Source organism: Excalfactoria chinensis, chromosome 25, assembly GCF_039878825.1.
Source record: "Excalfactoria chinensis isolate bCotChi1 chromosome 25, bCotChi1.hap2, whole genome shotgun sequence".
NCBI classification, from domain to species: Eukaryota; Metazoa; Chordata; class Aves; order Galliformes; family Phasianidae; genus Excalfactoria; species Excalfactoria chinensis.
In genome coordinates this window covers 2,683,830-2,702,570 of record NC_092849.1, presented here as the reverse complement: position 1 = coordinate 2,702,570, position 18,741 = coordinate 2,683,830, and the positions used below count along the sequence as shown (strand labels likewise).

Here is an 18,741-nt window from a genome sequence, read left to right as displayed (position 1 = left end):
TGATATGGATGATGGTACAGTTCTAGGCCTTACAGTACAAGAGAGACCTGGATGTACTGAAGATACTCCAGTGTAGGGCCACAAAGATGCTGAAGGGCATGAAGCACCTCTCATATGAAATAGCTGGCAGTGTTTAGCCTAGAAAATAGAAGGCTTAATGGACATTTCAACAAAGTATATAAATACTTAAATGGAGGATGCAAAGAAGGCAGACTGAGGCTCCTTCCAGTCGTGTTCAGTGCCCAGACAAGAGCCAAACAGCACAACCTGGAAAACAAAAGGTCCCATCTAAGCATCTGAAAGCACCTCTGTGCTGTGTGGGTTGCAGTGAGCTGGCACAGGCTGCCCAGAGATGTGCTGGAGTCTCCTTGTTGGAAATCTTCAGAGCCAAATGGATGTGATCCTGGGCACCAGTTCTGGTGACCTTGCTGGAGCAGGTGGTTGAAAGCAGATCGCCTGCAAAGATCCATCCTTGGAGGTCTTCAAGAAAATGTTAGATTGTGTTACTGAGTGACATAGTGTAGAGCAGTCACAAGCATGGGTTGATAGTTGGACTGGATGATCTTCCAACCTTAATGATTCCATAATTCTATGAGATGAGGAGCTCAGGCAAGATTATAATCACAGAATACTCATGGAGATGTCCCATGGTCATTGACTTTTGATGTAAGATGCAGTTGTAACTTTAAAGGAGGAATCTCCATCCTGCTTCTCTTGTGGTCATATGTGAACCACTGAAATTTCATGTTACTCCTTGTTGTATTGAGGAGAAAACCAGTAAACCAAATTGTGCCTGTGAAGCAAAATTGTTACTCCCGATCATGTCACTAATTTCAATGCATTTGGTACATACAGTGGTGTCTGATCAAAAATAAGCAATGTTTTTTGTTAGAAAATATCACGCATGTACTAGATGGAAGAAATGGCTGAAAAGTTGGTCTGTTCAGTAGGTGACACGTAAGCATGAGTGGTGCTGGAATTCATTTTCCAGGATTTCTCTGAAGTCTATCAGGCTTTCAGGAGTTGTTTTTCAGAAGACAGAATGCATATTGTATGAATGAATAGCAGAGTTGTTCTTGATGTCCTTTTGTTCTAGACAATATCCTGTTAAATATTAAATAAAAAATGAAGTAGAAGGAGTGGAAATTCCACTGAAGTTTAAACCAGTAAACAATACCTATTTGGGGAGTGATTAATCACACAAAAGCTGATGTATTTACTGCTTTTAACATATCGAGATCTGGTTATCTATGCCAGCCCAAAATTTCAGATATGAGATACCCAGGCATGTAGATATGGACTTGTTGTGGTCAATGAACAGTTGTGTCAAGTGTTTCCCACACCTACTGGATGATATAAAAGTTGAAGGTCTCTGGAGTTTTCTTGAGTTCTTACCCTCCACAGCCTCTTGTTGCAAGAAAAATGAAGGCAATTGTAAGTATATACATTTATTTTTTCCAATTTATATTAAAAAATGCTAATTTTAAAATTAAAATATAGAAAAGAAGATGTTCTGAGCAGTGGTGCAGTAGTGGGACTAATAAGGTCTATGTACTTGGGGTTTTTTTTGGTTGTTCATTGGGAAAGCTTCCTGAAGTCAGTGATGAGAACATTATTTCAGTAGATGATGTAGAACCTGATCACAGTTCATAAGGGGGATCTAATTATGCTTAAATAATTCCAATCGTGGAGACAAATTAAGAAGAAACCTATCATATGAATTTGAAGGATGCCAATAATGCCACAGTTGTTCTGCATTTGTACTATTAGAAGCAGAAGAAAGCTAATATCAGAAATATTACAATGCAGAACTATGACTGCTTTAAACTAACACACACTTGTGGATTGGGTAGCATTTCAAAGTGACAGTATAGCTGCTCACCTCAGTTTATGAACTGACTTTTTGTCTCACCTTGTCCATTGGTATGGCACTACCTGGTGTTTCTATTGGGTGAAATGCTCATTCCTCTTATTACAGGCTGCAATTCTCCTTTTGCTGGGAGTCACCTGGACTCGAACTTTTGCATTGGAGGTAAGTTAACTGGAAAGCCTACTGGTGCATGTACTTTAAAATGCATTAGATTGATGGGAAGGGAGGAATATAATTGGACGAACAGAAGAAACTAAAACGATGCTTATTGCGGAGCACAGAATAAGTAGCTTTAACCAAAGATGTCAAAAAGTCAAAGTGGCATCTCTGCACGGCTGTATAGTAGCAAGAAATATAGGCAACGTAGGTCCCCTTGGCTCAGCCTAAAGCTGGAAGACTTTTGCAGCCTTCTCTGCTGCCATGTACAGTAAGTGGGATGCCCCACATCATTCTCCTTGGGCTGTGGTGTGGGTCTGTCCCCTCCCCCTCTCACCATGATTCAATCTCTACCACAATTAGTCCCCACTTCAAATGCCTCCTGAGATTCCTAGAGAGTCATTAAAGGATTTCACGTTATATGAATATATATATATATATATATATATATATATATATATATATCTATATCACATCTGTTGGCATGTATTCTTGGTTTATATTGTACCTTTAATAGTGCAAACCAAATGAACAATGGTTTTATGCTTTCTACCCAAGAGTTATCTCCTGCCGGCACCTAACAATGAGTATGTCACCGGGTCTATGACCATTGACAACCAGAAGAACTATGCTGATGTCCATGTCCGATCTGGCTTGTACTCCTCTGACACCATTTTTGACTACCAGCACGTAAGTAAATCTAAGAATCTGCCTAGAATCTAACAATCTCTATGAAGATGTCTGTAAATTCAGTTAAATTATATTGGTGTATTTTCATTATGAACTGACCTGAAATACAGTTTCTTTGAAGACTTCTCCTCTTCTGCAATTTCTTTTTCACACATATGATGGTGCATTCATATGAGACTTGTGATTACATGGTGGTCATTTGTGAAAGTGACAAGAATGTCATTGACTTCAGTGCAAGAGAGTCAAGAAATGGCTGCCATCACTTGTGTATTGCAAGTGGGGCAGAAATCCATGGGAAAAGAGCACTCAAAGCTTACAGATAGACATTAAAGTCTCTCAAATGCAAATGAGAACTCATTCTACAATAGTCATTGAAACCTCCATGTGTTTCTTCTAGATGGCCCTGAAGTGGAGGGTGAATCAACACACATTAGTGGTAACCGTTTTTAGTGAATTACTTTTGATTTTTATTTCATTTCTTATCACAGGGATACATTGCAACAAGGCTGTTTTCACGAAATGCTTGCTTCATCATGAAGATCGATAAAGATTCCATCCCCGAGCTGCAAGAGATTGGACGCCAGGCTTTTGAGAGACAGGTGATTTTGTAGAGAAATTCACTCTGTATGCCAAAAAAAGTCTACTGTGTGCAAGCTACTGTGCACTAAGAAGAGCTGTTGTTCTTAGGAATGTCTTCTAGTGGTTAGCAATGGTGGAACAGATCTGACAAAACAGAGCTTCATACAGAACATGTACCTCAGCCACATGAAACCGAAGTTACATTAGTAATGACATCTATTCTTTTCTCTTTAGACTATGAAGAAAATCTATTCTCCAAGAGTGATGTGGGTGCAGTTTCAGTCTGGAAATGCCATGTTTGGGAGCATCAGAGAGTGGATTCGCTATGGTAGACCCATTGAGCAGCTCTGCAAGGGTCTGCCTCTCTACAAGCTTACAAAGAGTGGACGTAAGTAGGAAAAAGGAAACATTTTCCTTTAAAACTAAATCCATCTGGCAACTTTGAGAGGCAGGGATGTATTGTCCCATTTTAAAGAGCAGGAGTAAACTGCCTGGCAAAATTGAGAGAGTAAGGCTCCAGGATGCTTGGGAAAATCCAGCAAAGCATGTTTTCCCAGCTGGTACTGCTGTTCCAAAGTGGTTTGTCTACTGTCATAGAGGACTCAGTTGTATCCAATGGTATGGTGGTCCCACAGTTCTACCTGTTGCATACTGTGACTGGAAATGAGGATCCCAAAGGTGATTTAAAGGCATACAAATGTTTCCTTTCTTTGTGTTACACCATGCAATTTTTCTATGGTGTCCATTGAGACCAGCAGGAGACTTGAACAAGGCCATGACTGGGGATTGTATTTATGTATTTAATAGACTTTTCCTTAGTGGACACAGTAATCTTGTCATTGAAAATATCTTTCTTTCTTTCTTTTTGTTTTAGCACTCACTAATAACAACAGCTGTTCCAGGGCAGGAATTCCATCCATTTTGGGCATTAATATCTGTGAAAGACTCAGAGAGAACAACTAATCTGGACAGTCCTTCTGCATGGAAATGGCTCATTTCTCTATGTGCTTCTCCGATGGTACACATGTTCTTAAACTGGAAGAAAACAAAATCAATTTACCTGTCCTAAGATTTGAAAGCAACAAACATATGCCCTACAAATAAAGATGCTGTAGTAATTGAAATGCTCTGTCTTCTTTTTTCATTCAAAAGTGGAACAGAAGTGAACTATGACTTCCTAGAGGTTTTCCTCCAGAAAAGTTGTGTTGTGCATTTGTACACACGTAGGCAATGGTTCGTGCTAATGGAGAAAAAGAATGGGTTTTCTATTGAAGAACCTTCCATTGGCACCAGCACCCATAGTCTTCAAGGGCTGACTCACATGTGTTTGCTAGTGAGAAGGAGAGAGGGACCGAGGAAACAAGCAAATGAATGGATAGAAGAAGGGAGGGAGTAAATATATGTTACCAATTGTCAAGGGAATACTTCATAGTATTTTTAATCAGATTTGATTTAAACATTATTGCTAGAGAAGCATCTGAAGCAAAGCCCAAGGGAGGTGTTCCAGAACTGTGGAGAAGTGGTACTGAGGGACATGGTCAGTGGGCATGTTGGGATGGACTTTGGGATTGCAGAGGTCTTTTCCAACCTTCATGATTCCATGGTTCTGTGATATCTCTGGAGCGGATTAAAATACAAGATGAGGCAACATTGGTGATGCCTGTGTGCTTTTCCTGTGAATCTCAGCAAATGGTTGAGATCACACTTGTGTGCTTGCTGTGTATTTTGGGGTGAAAGACTTAATATCTGTAGTTTATTGAAGCCTTGTTGCCAAATGGCAAGGTATCCCTTTGGAGTTGAATTGTTGCCTTGATATTACCGATGAGGAAGTGAAGGGCAATCTATCCTGTGCAATTTAGACCTTGAATCCAATCCTACTGGCACCACTAAAATATCATCAATTTCCAAGATCATACAAGAAATGGCTGCAGAGCAAAGGAAATTAATTCAGAGTTTGGTGACTGTAACCCCAGGACAAACAGAAATGTACACCCACTTCTGAAGAAAAGCAAAAGAAAACAGGACCTATGTATGAGAATAAAACGTTGATCTTTTTGATATTGCGCTTGGCCAGTGCTGTTTCCTGCTGACTGTGCCACCATTTGCCATATGTTCTGTGTACCCATTTTATACTATAATCAATCTGTTTTCACAGCTTTACAAAGTGATGGATGTTATTGCTGGAGTACAGCAAAAGACTAAGCGAGTAAAAAGCACCAACAAGAGGTGAAGTGTCCCTGGAGATATATATGGGCCATTGGTTGCCTTAAGGTGCTGTAGTTTGAAGCTATTTTCAATCTTTAAACAGAGAAGTTCTGAAGTGAATGTGTAATGTGATGGAGAATTAAAACTCCCATTTTAATTAGCACTTTAAGCATATGTTCTACATATTATGCAGCATCTGCTATCACACAGCTTGTTAGATATGGGTCATCTGCTGGTAAGGATCCTTTAACATTGTGAATTCTGAGACCTCCGTCTGGAATGGATGGAAAATTCCCACTGTTTTCCATGAAAGGAACCCACAGAGCACAGAACCCATTGAAGTTCCTAAGTGGAGAGCAGCCAGCAACCACTCTCAGAAACAATGGGAGGGAATTACTGTTCACAGTCAACAAAGGAGAGTGCTACTGCCAAAGGTTAATGTGCAGAGTTGATTGTGCATGAGGCTGATTAGCCTTAAGCATAAGACAAATAACTGGAAAACAGCACAGAGGTTTGGCATATCTGCATGTGAAGGGCTCTGGTGATCCCACCAGGACTAGAACCCATGATCTACCATGAAAATGAGGAAGGGAGACAGTGCACAAGCTTAGATGCTAATGAGATATTGGTAGAAGGAGCCTAGAAAAGAAGAGTATGGTGGAAGTCTAGAGAAGACTATTGTGACTTGACTCTAACCATCTTAAAAGTTATCAGATCTATCCAAGAGCTTTCCATCCAAGTAATATGCATTCTGGAGATCTGGCTAGCTTTACATATAGTCCCTTCCTATAAAAGATGTAGAATATACGTAGAAGTAAATGCATTGGGAGTATGCCTGGGTGAGTGTGAGTCTGCACACGCACGCACGCTGTCAGCATTTATGTGTTAAAACAGCATTTATCCTAGGCTGAAATATAATAATGATCCTGATTATTCACTCCCAGCTTTTTAAAAGCCAAAAAAAGGTTTTCAAAAGCATGCCCGGAATCCAAGCAATGGTATCATCGGATGCACACTGACAGGCAGCTAAAATACGTGAAGCATTTGGGGATGGCAGAATTAGCACACATTCCAGTCACATCCCCATGTCTGCTGCAATTAACCTTTCTTGATCCTTTATATCAGTGGGCAGGAAGCATTTCTGGTTCCTCACTGCCAAGGACACCAGATTATCTGGTCACCTGTGCTGCACATTATGGCCTTTTTAACACTGAACTCATTTAATAGAGAACTTCCACACTGTAAGTAGTGCACAAGACTACTTCCCAAGGTCAATCTGTGGCCATTTTAAAATCAGAGATTAACCCAGAAACTTCTACTCGTGTGAGCAATGGGTCCCTTTCAGCTTGGGACAGTCTATGATTCTATATATGAGAAAATACCTTCCATTTTGCATCAAGGAACAAAGTGGAATAGCAACACCAGCAAATTTTGCTTTATGGAACTGAATTCTCTTGAAGTCAGACAGACTGAGGAATTAAGTCCATTACTTGAAACAAGAATTGTGCTGTCTGGGCCAGCAAGCCAAGGATATGAATCTGATTGCCCTCATTTTCCTGAGTCTTCCCACCCTTTTAGTACTAACGATGCATGGTAGTAGGGGGAAAAAACCCTCAACAAAGCAACATGGCAAGATCCATATGCAAAAATACAAGAGGAGTTATCACACTAAAGGTAATGCATATGCACAGAATCAAGGTGCCTGATTTTACATACTCAGATCTTCAATTATTGGCCAAAGTGGATGTGAGCTTGGTTTTGCAAGGTTTTGCATTTCATTTAAGGAAATATCTTGGCCAGTGGGCTGCAACAGATACTCCAAGGCATGTAACCCAATCCTGATGGTCCACACTTGCTTTCTTCTTAAGAGCCGAATGTGATTTTGGTTGACCACTAGATGGCAAATTGTTACAGCAATCTTAATTGTTATGCTTTTTAGTTTGTATTTCAGTGGAAGTCCGGGGTTGTTATTGAGACCCTGATCTGACTGGACTATTGAAAACAATAGTGGGTTGGAAATCACAGCACAGAAATAACATAAAAGTGAATTCCTTTCTCATAATATTAGTTATTAATTCTTTTTAATATACATATGCATATTCCTTTCTTTAATAAAGCACTGCAGCTGCAGGAGGTTCATTAATCAGATTTCAAATCATTATAGAAACACAAGTAGTAAAGGTTGACACCGTTTAAATTGAATCCTTCCTGTTTCAGAAAAGGGAGGCAGCAACAAGATAAATCACACCAACATCATCCTGACTGTAACCACAGGTAAGGAGGGAAGCCCCAGAACTCCCACATCCTCTATATTCCCCTTGCTTGTTGGATAGAAGCCATTGCTTGTTGGATAGAGAAGCAGGTGTATCATACAGATACACCGACCCAATGGTGGTAGCCACCAACCTTTGCATCCCACGCATAGGAAGAAGGGGCTGTTTTCACATAAGGACACTCCCTGATTGAGAAATTTGCCCTGAGAGCTCCGGGAGGTGTCTGATAGTGTCACATTAAGTGGTATCCCTGGGTGCAATGCACTGAGAGCTGAGCCAGAGCACTCTGCCACTCATTCCTGATAAGCAGAGCCCTTTAACACCAAGGACTGCGAGGGGCTTGTTCCATGCTCTCAATGAGATAAGCTGCCATCCGCGCTTCACAAGACACTCCTATCTGCCAAGAGAAAAACTGGGAGATGTGCAGTCCAAGCTGCAATCTTAAATGTGAGGGTTTCATGGATGAAACTGAGGAAACACCAGAAACGTGGTAGAAAAGACAAAATCTGGTATTCAACTGAATGAGAAATACGAGTGAGAGAGTTGGCTTTGCAAGAGCCATTTCATGCTGAGATATCAGCCAAACAGCATGAAAATATTCCAGCTCTGCCTCGTAGCCAGGTTGTTAATTAAATCATTTTTGAGCTGTTCATCAAAGTTGTCACCAAAACAGAGTTTTGTCTTTGAGTTTTGCTTCTTTCAGTGTCACTGAGGGTTGCCTAAAGTTTAACAGCCACGTGAATCCAAAACTCCACCAAATAACTGCATGAAGGAAGAGAAGGAATTTCAACAATGTGAAATTAAAACTTTCTCTTGACCCTTTTCTATTCAGCTGCACTGTTAAGTGTGATAAGAAAGCAGCAGAGGCAAAAGTCCTGGTATTCAATAATAATTCAATTAACATGCCTGTTAATTAGCATTACAATATACTTTCATTGTGACGATCTCAGATAGAAAACAAATCCATTAATTTCTTGAGATGCCTCCCATCTCTTAAGGGATATAAGCCAATGTTGAGCATAGTGCTGCTGGAAATAGTCTAGTTCATGTAACTTTGATCACTCATGTTGATATGTTTTGAGAAAAGATTAAAATAAAATGCTGAAATGTGCAGAACTAGAATTAAACATGAAGAATGCCCAAGTTACACTGGGAAATGAATGCTTTTCCAGACATAAGGAGCTTGGACAACAAGGCCATGTGCTCACAGTGAATGTGACTGACAGGACACTGACAAGAAAGCAATGTCCAGCTATTTTCAGTCTTCTTTCTGTTTCAGTGGCTGAGGCTTTGTGCTGAAGAATCTCTGCTTATCACTGTTTATCATCCCACCGCATGGCCAATGACCCATAGCTGAGAGCAGGTTGCAGTAGTGCAAATGCACAGGGATGGACTCCTTTCCCTGTGACTTTCCTTCCCCTTCCCTTTCCCCTTCCCCCTTTTCTCCTTCCTCTCCACTTCCCCCTCTCCCTCTCCTCTCCTCTCCTCTCCTCTCCTCTCCTCTCCTCTCCTCTCCTCTCCTCTCCTCTCCTCTCCTCTCCTCTCCTCTCCTCTCCTCTCCTCTCCTCTCCTCTCCTCTCCTCTCCTCTCCTCTCCTCTCCTCTCCTCTCCTCTCCTCTCCTCTCCTCTCCTCTCCTCTCCTCTCCTCTCCTCTTCTCTCCTCTCCATTTTCTTCTCTTCCATTTTCTTTCTATTCTTCTTCCTATTCTTCTCTTCTTCTTCTTCTTCTCTTCTTCTTCCCTTCCCTTCCCTTCTCTTCCCTTTTGCCCTCCCTCTTTCCTTCCCTCTTCCCTTCCCTTTTCTAACATCCCAGTTTTAACGTATTGCCACACTTCTCTCTCCCCACTCTTTCTTTATGTTCTATCTTTTCAATTTCCAGTGCCATCTGAAATCACAACAAAGCACTGCTGGGAACTGCCCATTTATGGAGAGGAAATCCAGAGCAGCCATGAACCGAGGCATACAGCAATGACTTGGGCAGATGCAGGAATGGAAACTAATTTTAGTTATTCCATTGCAAGCTCATCACACTGTCAGTGTCACACTCTTCTTTATCTCCCATATCACGTCCAACAGTTGCCTCATGCCACAGCTATCTCCTGACAGAGACCATTGTGGGCCATATTCGTAACAATTTCGTGGCTGTATTTTGGAAAATTTCAGATCACATGTTGGGATGATTGCTAGAGCACATTAGTTTGCATCACTCTCCTGCTTCCCCCAAATGGCATTCTTGTCTACGGTGTCTTGATTAGAGAGAGGCTCTGAATCTCAAACCCAGCCTTTATACAGGTTTTGGGAGAGGCTGAAGATTTGCCACATAGGAATTTGGGCCATTCTGAATGAGATATCTCACTGTTGGTTCAGTATGAAGGCTGAGATTTGATCAAAAGTGACAGAGATATGTTATACCTCTTAACATGGTGCGGTGGAAAATACATGGGGTTTTTTTTAGGTCTGTCTCTGTTTTTAAGGGCTGATTAACGTCACCAAAGGCACTCTTGATTTTCCATTAAAACATACCTTTTTCTCTTTTGCTAATGATGAATTACTTGTGGACAAAAGCAGTCATGGCTGAGAATGAGAACTCTCCGTGTCATATAGAAGACATTCTCAGGCTTGACACACTTATTTTCCCAAAGATTTCAGCAAATAAACAAAGGTTGCCTTGTGCTATAGTGCAGATCTCCTGCAGGAACGGTAGAGAGCCCAGTGTTTGTTCTGTTTCTCTGTCTTTAAAAAATGGGTTTTAAAGTCTTAATAGAATTTAAAGTAAGCATTACTGAACCCAAATCCACCTGACTGAGTTTACTCATGGAGAAATCACACATGGGTAATTAGCTGGAAAGCTTTCTGTTTGTTCTCTGGGAAACCATTTCCATCACAGAAGCCCACGTGAGCAAATGTTAATCACTCTCTCCTGGAAAAAATCCCACATCCCAATGCTATCTGCCTGCATTGGTTGGAGCAGGTGTGCTTCCATGTTGAAAATCAGCTGAAGGAAAGGCAAAGATGCTCTGAAAGCACTTCACATTCTTTCTCCTCACTTCCTCTTTCCCAGAGGAGCATCACACCCTTTCACTCATGGTAGACTGTCGACCTTGGCACTTCGTAGAGCCCTGCTTCACTTTCTGGCCTTTCAGCACCAAGCTTGCTTCACACATTCCTGCTCAAACCCGTGCTCTTCTGCTGCCTCTTGACAGAAGAAGCCGTGGAGGCATTGGCTCGGAGGAAGTTGCGTGATGCCCAAGATTAGAGGCTATTTTGGAGCCCTGCAATCTTCAGGACTGACCCTTTCGACAGCTGAACTGTTCCCAGGAGTTGCTGCATAGCCTTGGCCATGTCAGCCGCACTTGTGGTCCTGCCCAAACTGCTCAGACCACTCTCTGTGCTCAGGGCTGATGTTCCCCTTCGGTTCTCACCATGGCATAGAAATGAACTGTGTCCAATCCTCCACCAGAAGCCAGATCCAACAGGAAGAGCAAGACATGAGTAAAACCTGAAAGGAGGTTGTAGTAAGATGGGTGTAGACTTCTTTTCCCAAGTTGTTAGTGATCGGAAAAGAAGTAATGGCCTTAAGCTGCAGCAGGGAAGATTCAGGTTGGGTATTAGGCTAAACTTCTTTGGCCAAAGAGCAGTGATGCATTGGATCAGGCTGCCCAGGAAGATGATAGAGTCACTGTCCCTGGAGATGTGGCACTGAGTGACATGGTTAGTGGGCATAGTAGGGATCTGTTGGGGTTGGACTTCAAGATCTTAGTGTTTTTCTTCAACCTTAATAATTCTATGACTCCAAACAGTGCTCTGCATATGCAGAGTGCTGTTCTTGATGCTGTAGAGATCATTGCTGAGGCTCATGTTTTCATCAGCTGCATTTTCCCATGTGCAAGTGCAAGTTCACTGGGGAAATGAACACAAATTTCCTAGGATTAAGGACCAAGAAACCTTTCAATAACGCTGTCTGCCTGATGAGCCATTTATTCTTAATAATATAGGATCATCACAGATTCACAGAAAATGTCTGGTCTTATCAGACCACTAAACCAAAGCTACACCACAGTTTTAAACTGTAGGAAAATGGAATAAACCTGGAAAAACCTTTCTGGTTCTGGAACTGTTCATCAGGATTAACAGAAGAGAGAGGAGATGTTGACTCCATGCGTAATTAATGGTTTAGTAGGCATGGTGGTGATGAGTTGGTGGATGTGGTGATGATGGGTTGATGATTGAACTAGATGATCTTAGGGTTCTTTTCCAAGCTTAATGATTCTGTGATTCTAATGGCCAGGTATAATCCTGAGCCTCACCAGTGTGAGAGAGCTAAAAAACATCAGTGATACAAATAAACAAAAACTGCTTTTAAATGCAAAGCTTTCAGCCCTAAACTTCTTAAGAATCAAGCCATGCAACGCTATAGACCCCAGTGCCTACAGGCTCTGAAAGGCATATCTCTGCATGCTTTTGCCTTTGCATTCAAGCTGTTATTCGTGCTTGTCTGGGGAGAAAAACCAGATATGAACAAGCACTACGGATAAGGCTCTAAGTGCTGAGAAGATGCAGCACCTGTTCCCTTCCAAAAAGCAGCAGCTCTTACAGCATGTTTACACTCTTCATGGAAAAAAATAAATGCATTTATGTATATGAAGCCAGTGCACTTCTGAAAATAATATTTAAACATACAAAAGACATCTTGAAACCATTTCTATAGGTATTACAGCAAATCTACTACCTGATCGTTTGCTGATGAGAAGTCAGCTGGAAGATCTTCCTTTACAGGAGCCAGTTATTGTGCTGCAGAAAAGAGTGAGGACTGTGCACCTTTACTCTTTTTGCACAGTTTTCATAGTTAATTTCCCTTCCCATGACCATAGGACCTTGGCTCAGCATAGTCAGGTGATGAATCACAAGCAAGAAGATTGCGTTTTTCTTATTAGGTTAACACAAGTGACCTCAGCTCCAGAATTTCCCTAAATCTTTTTCTGAACTTAGCTCCAGAAAGCCACAATGTTCAGAGATGAGTCTTTGATAAGGAGAATTTATAGATAAGCTTATACAGATAACCATGAAATCCACACTGACATAAAAATTAATTTTCCCAAGCTCAAATATCTCCTTCTGGTGTAGAGTAAGTAGTAACCTTGATAAATTGTTCTGCTTTTCTTATGAAATTCCCATATTTATGAGGGGAAAAGTTGAATGAAACAATGTTAAAGGCCACGCTGATGCCTGTGACGTCAATACCACGTGTGATTTTCACAGAGGTACTGATTGAGTATCAATCTAATTATGTCAACTGGAGTTGAGGCCACTTATGAGAGTGATAGGTCTCGATGAAGAAAGATGTGATGGATACTAAAGAAGACACTGAGTATCTGTGAAGGAAGAAAGTTGCAGAGATGAGGCAACAGATCACTGGATGTGATTAGCCACAGTGGAAAAGAAGGGTTTGGAAAAATCAGCAGGTCAGATAAGATTTGCTCTTTGGATAAAGCTTGTAGTGTTTGCAAAGGGGAACTCTCCCACAACTAAATCAAGAATTACAAGTTCTTACCTGCTAAGTATATAAGATATGAAAAGAAGTGAAGATTTGCTTTACTCTTTCTGTTTCGAAGCATTTGTGTGGCACACAGCACTGAGCATGAGCACTCAACCCGTGCTAATGTTCAGATCACACTAAAGGAACTGTTCCTTGCCCTTGGTGCAAAATTCATAGATTCCAGTAGAGGCTCTATAGAATTTACGTTTCCTCTGTATCTGCATGGATGGAATTGTTCACACACGCTGAAGGAGGCAGAAAGAAAGAGCAGTTCCTCTCCAAGGAGAAACTTGTCCTATCTTCTCATGTCCTAGCGCAGAATGTTTACAAAAAGCTCATTAAGGGAAAGGGGATTGCAAGATAGCAACAAATCTGGTGAACAGCTTACACTACACGAGATAAGAGAGGCAAGGCGACCATAGAAGAGAGCAAGCCCTATCCAATTACTGAGACCTGGCTTTGGGGAGGGGGAAGGGAGAGAGAGAGGACGGATCACAAGTTTCAATCCAAACTTGTCATCTCTCTGTGACACAAGGGGATAAAACCGCCACTTAGCCCACACGAGAGCTAGAGCTTGTTGAGTGTGGTCAGAGGCCGGAGCGAAGCCATGGATTCCATAGTCCTCCATCTGTGGGCTGGCCTCTGCCTCTTGGTTCACCTTGCCGCTTGCAGTCCCATCCTGAGCTTGGAGCACTCTTCCTTGGAGGAAGGCGAGCCTCTTTTTGATGAATTCCTGTCCGAACAGGATGGTGTTGATTTCAACACATTGCTTCAGAATATGAAGAACGAGTTCCTGAAGACGTTGAACCTCTCCGACATTCCTCTGCATGAATCGGCCAAAGTAGACCCACCAGAGTACATGCTAGAGCTGTACAACAAGTTTGCCACTGACAGGACATCTATGCCTTCTGCAAATATCATTAGGAGCTTCAAAAATGAAGGTAAGATACCTCTAGAAATGGTCACTCTTGTAGTCAACATGAAGTGCATATATATATATACATACAGTCAACCAGGCATTGAGCATACAATAGGGAGTAAAGGCCTTTCAGTGAGAGCACCGTTAGCAACAGACAATTAATACTGCTTGTACTTATGTCACTGCTATGAGATGGATCCCTTGTCCTTCGCTTTTGAGACTGCAAGTTTTCAGGGGAATATGATATTCCTCTAGAGTTTAAGAGTATAATTTGAGCACATTGTTTGCATTGTCCCCAGAGTGACACTTGTTATTAACCACCTGATTTTCAAATGGAAACCCTTAGCATTATTTGAATACAATGCAATAATTCATTTTATATATTGTTCAAAGCTGCAGTATTGTCTGATTGTGAGCGTAACAAAATGTGGATTTCTGCTAATAGCCTCTCACTTTTGATGTTCTTCCTTTGACATTTGAGCCCAGACCAGCCAATATGAAGAATTTTGTATCACACAACTTATTTTCTTTGAGAAACGGGATATTTCATATTAAAAAGTATTTTTAAAATAACCTTACATGGTTCCCTATGTTTCTGCTTCAACATTTCCCCCTCATTTCAGCAAAGAAAAGATAAATTTCAGTGATAACATCCAACAATTCCCTAACAGTCATTTGCGCCAATGTGGGATTTATGTTTAAAATGCTTTTCAACCAATGGTTTTCGAATACCAGTCATTCCACTTGGCAAGTACAAGTGCCTCCATGCTTTTTAGCTCTTTAGAGATAAGTGAAACTATTCAAATTGCTGCAAGACTTCTCCACACTACCCTGATTAACGTAGAATGGCCATTATTGCATTTTTATCACCCTGCTCAGTCCTGCCAGGCCTGGATTTACTGGCAATGTGTTTCTGCTTTGTAGAGGCACTGCTTTGTGATTTAAACCTCCTTTACATATCCTTTCCTCCAGAGTGGGAGAATTTATTGTACGGTTGATGGCAAACCAGTTAGACTCATGGGTGAACCATTACTCATCTCAATACAAATGAAGACACGTGCAGGAATGCCTGTTGTTCTTTTCTCATTGTGCACTATGAAGGAGAAATGAACACGATGAAATCTACCGGGTACACCATGCCAACCAATAAAATACACCATGGTTCAGTGACATAAATCTGGAATGATTCCGCTGGCAAAATGGGCAAAAATGGAACAAACGGATCTTTTTGCTAAGAGCAGGGTTCACTGCTCTGTGCCCTTCTGTGTGATGTTCCATCTCTTCTTCATCGCTGCAAAAATTCTGTACTGGGATAAAGGAAATTTGGTGTAATATTCTGTCAATTTAGTTTTTCTCTCACATCCGCTCTCCCAAGCAGCAAGATGCTAAATGGGATTTTAATAACTATTGATGTTAACACAGCTTCACAAGCGCATGATTATACAATTGTTTGGGGGGGGGGTTGTATGTCTTTCCGATCCATGAAATGAAATATCATCCATTTCATGCCAAAATCACTCTTTTTGATGTAGAAATTACTAACATGTAACCTTTGAGGTGGTAGAAACAGACTTCTTTAGCTCACCTGAAAATTGGTGGTAAAGGTAGTTCCATTGCTGTTCATTAAGCCCTTTATTAAATTTGTAATTGCTATAAAGATATTATAGAAGTGTAATGTCAGGCACAGCTGGAAGTAGGTCTGAGTATAATGCATCTACTGCAAACAGAACTGCAGTGTTTTGTCAGTGAAGGTCCTTAGGGAAATTCATATTTTCCTATGGATTTCAGACCACCCTTCCTGATCCTGCCAGGGATGTACTGGTAGCAATAAGGTATCTCAGCCTGTGGACTTTGTAGTTGAAGTGCAAAGTCACATCTTGACTTAGAAATGAATGTTTTTCTTGCCCTGTTAGAGCTGACCCAGCTTGTTATGTAGCATATAGCCATTGTCTAGTGAATTCCTTGTGCCTGTTTCCTCAAAGTTCAAGTCATCACATCACTGGCATCATTACCAGTGCCAATGGATATTTCTCCATTCCACTGGTATCTGTAATGATAGCAGACTTGTAGAATCATAGAATCATTAAAGTTGGAGAAGACCACTCAGATCACTCAGATCATGGCTAAGCATCCCCTTGCTTGAATAGCATTGTTTTTCACCACTCATGCTGGTGCCGTATGGAATATAATCAGCTTCCATCTTATCAACTGATGGGTAGGGAGATGCAAGCTTCTCATTTTTTAATTTATGAACTGATGGAATTGCTAAAGCAGAAAAAAAAGAAATAGAGAAAAAAAAGAAGAAAGGCAGGTGCCTCAAAACCTACTTCATGGCAGTAGGAAAATTCATGTTCTTAAATAAGCCGCTTGCTTAAGTGCATTGATGGAGTTTGGCCAATGCTTGCAGTTTAATCAGTGTCCCTTTTCTACAAAGATATCAAAATTGGAGGAGTCAGAGATGAAGATAATAACAGCTCCCAAGCAGAAAGTTTACATGTAGTCTCCATGTCTAAATCTGCCTTCTAAGTTATAAGTAGACAGCATTGGTAATTCAGTAACAAATATACAAGCATTAGCTAAGATTCCTGCGTTGAACAAGGAAATGCATATTGCTGCGTATAAACAAGCAACACAGATAGGACAGAAAGCCTGAATGACAAGCAGATACTGTGTGCTTCTTGTATGTTTTATGAACCAAAGCTGCCAGAAGTGCTTGACTACAGCTGACTGATCGCTTGAAACTCCCTGAGCCTGTGGCAATTTTCCTATTGACTGATGGCTCACAATGGATGTTCACTGCCTGCTCTTCCTAACCTGGAGCCTTTACACATTCCCAGGCAACTTTTCTTCCTGTCATGCTTAGTCCTCTTCACTGCTGAGTATATTTCATCAGGAGGAAATACTCCCTAGCATGAAAACACACAGCATACTCAGATAGAGACTGTTATTCTTGCATATGCAGCCTATGTGTTATCTATCTTATGTTCACTCCAGTGCCATATCTTTCTGCCCTTCCTTTGCTACACTGGCTGTTTTTGTCTCATTTTTAAAACAATGAGAAGCTATTTCATTTTGGTATTAGACCACACATTTTTAACAGGTTGTCCTTCCTTGAAGCCAGTAAGAAAACCAGTCCAGATTTACAGTCTTTATTTTATGTGGGATCTAACTGTCCTTAGATATCTATAATAAAGTTCTGGGTTGTTTTTTTTTTTCCAAGGACAACTGAGAAAACACTCTCCTGAAACTGCTGGACTGAAATCAAGCAATGTAAAACATGTCAGATGAACTTCAGTGTATGTGTTACTGGATATATTGACCCTTCTAAAATATCTCGTCTTTGTTATTTCCAGACCTTGCTTCCCACCCGGTTGGTGTCATAGGAGTTCGGAAATACCCCCTTCTGTTCAATGTCTCCATACCTCACCATGAAGAAATCACCATGGCGGAGCTGAGACTCTACACCTTGGTGGAGAGGGACCAAATGCTTTATGACGGGCTCGACCGAAAGGTCACCATTTTTGAAGTGCTGGAAAATGACCATTTGGGGGTAGGAGAAGAAAGAAAGATTGTGGCTCTGGCATCCAGACAGATCTATGGTACAAGCAGTGAGTGGGAGAGCTTCGAGGTGACTGAAGCCATCAGGCGTTGGCGAAGGGCAGGGCTGACCACGCACCGTCTGGAGGTTCACATTGAGAGCAGAGAAGGGGAGGAGCAGAATGGAGAAGGGAAACTCGATATCGACATCAACTCTGAGGCTAAGCACGTGCCCCTGTTGATTGTGTTCTCTGACGACCAAAGCAATGATAAGAAAGAGGAGAAGCAAGAGCTGAACGAAATGATAGACCATGAGCAGCTCCTGGACTTGGAGAACCTGGAGGTTGGCAATTTCCACGGACACCCTGGTGAGGAGGCTCTGCTCCAGATGCGTTCCAACATCATTTACGACTCCACTGCTCGAATCCGAAGGAATGCAAAAGGCAACTACTGCAAAAAGACTCCACTCTACATAGATTTCAAGGAGATTGGCTGGGATTCCTGGATCATCGCTCCAGCAGGATATGAAGCTTATGAGTGCCATGGAGTATGCGCCTACCCCTTAACAGAGCACGTCACCCCAACAAAACATGCCATTGTCCAGACTTTGGTTCACTTGAAGAATCCCCAGAAAGCCTCCAAGGCCTGCTGCGTGCCCACCAAACTCGATCCTATCTCAATTCTCTACATGGATGCAGGGGTGGTCACCTACAAGTTCAAATACGAAGGCATGGTGGTATCAGAGTGTGGCTGCAGATAGTAGCAGGGAACACACGCACAGGGGAGTGCACAAGGGAAGTATTTAATGATTCAGTCTGTAAATTTGTACATTTCGGATTTCCTATTTAATAAGGTTATTTAATGAGGCATGTACAGATAATTGTATGTTTCCTGTCATGGGGAATGGGCAAGTCATATGACCGTAGGGAATGTATATTTTGTTCCATTGCTTGCTTCTTGCTGTTCTGTTCAAAAT

At 41.5% G+C, this 18,741-nt stretch overlaps 2 protein-coding genes across 2 annotated transcripts; both read left to right on the top strand.

Annotated features, from left to right (window-relative positions):
* Window positions 1-1,401: 1,401 nt before the first annotated feature.
* GKN2 (gastrokine 2) lies at window positions 1,402-4,305 on the top strand. Its single transcript, XM_072357271.1, has 6 exons — window positions 1,402-1,434; window positions 1,979-2,032; window positions 2,585-2,716; window positions 3,205-3,315; window positions 3,530-3,683; window positions 4,170-4,305. Exons 1-6 carry the CDS (start codon window positions 1,423-1,425, stop codon window positions 4,256-4,258), a joined length of 552 nt encoding a protein of 183 aa, XP_072213372.1. The 5' UTR covers window positions 1,402-1,422; the 3' UTR covers window positions 4,259-4,305.
* Window positions 4,306-13,916: 9,611 nt separating this feature from the next.
* Window positions 13,917-18,525, top strand: BMP10 (bone morphogenetic protein 10). The gene is made up of 2 exons (XM_072357250.1): window positions 13,917-14,250; window positions 17,582-18,525. The coding sequence occupies exons 1-2, from the start codon at window positions 13,917-13,919 to the stop codon at window positions 18,523-18,525; spliced, it is 1,278 nt and encodes a 425-aa protein (XP_072213351.1).
* The last annotated feature ends 216 nt before the right edge of the window (window positions 18,526-18,741 follow it).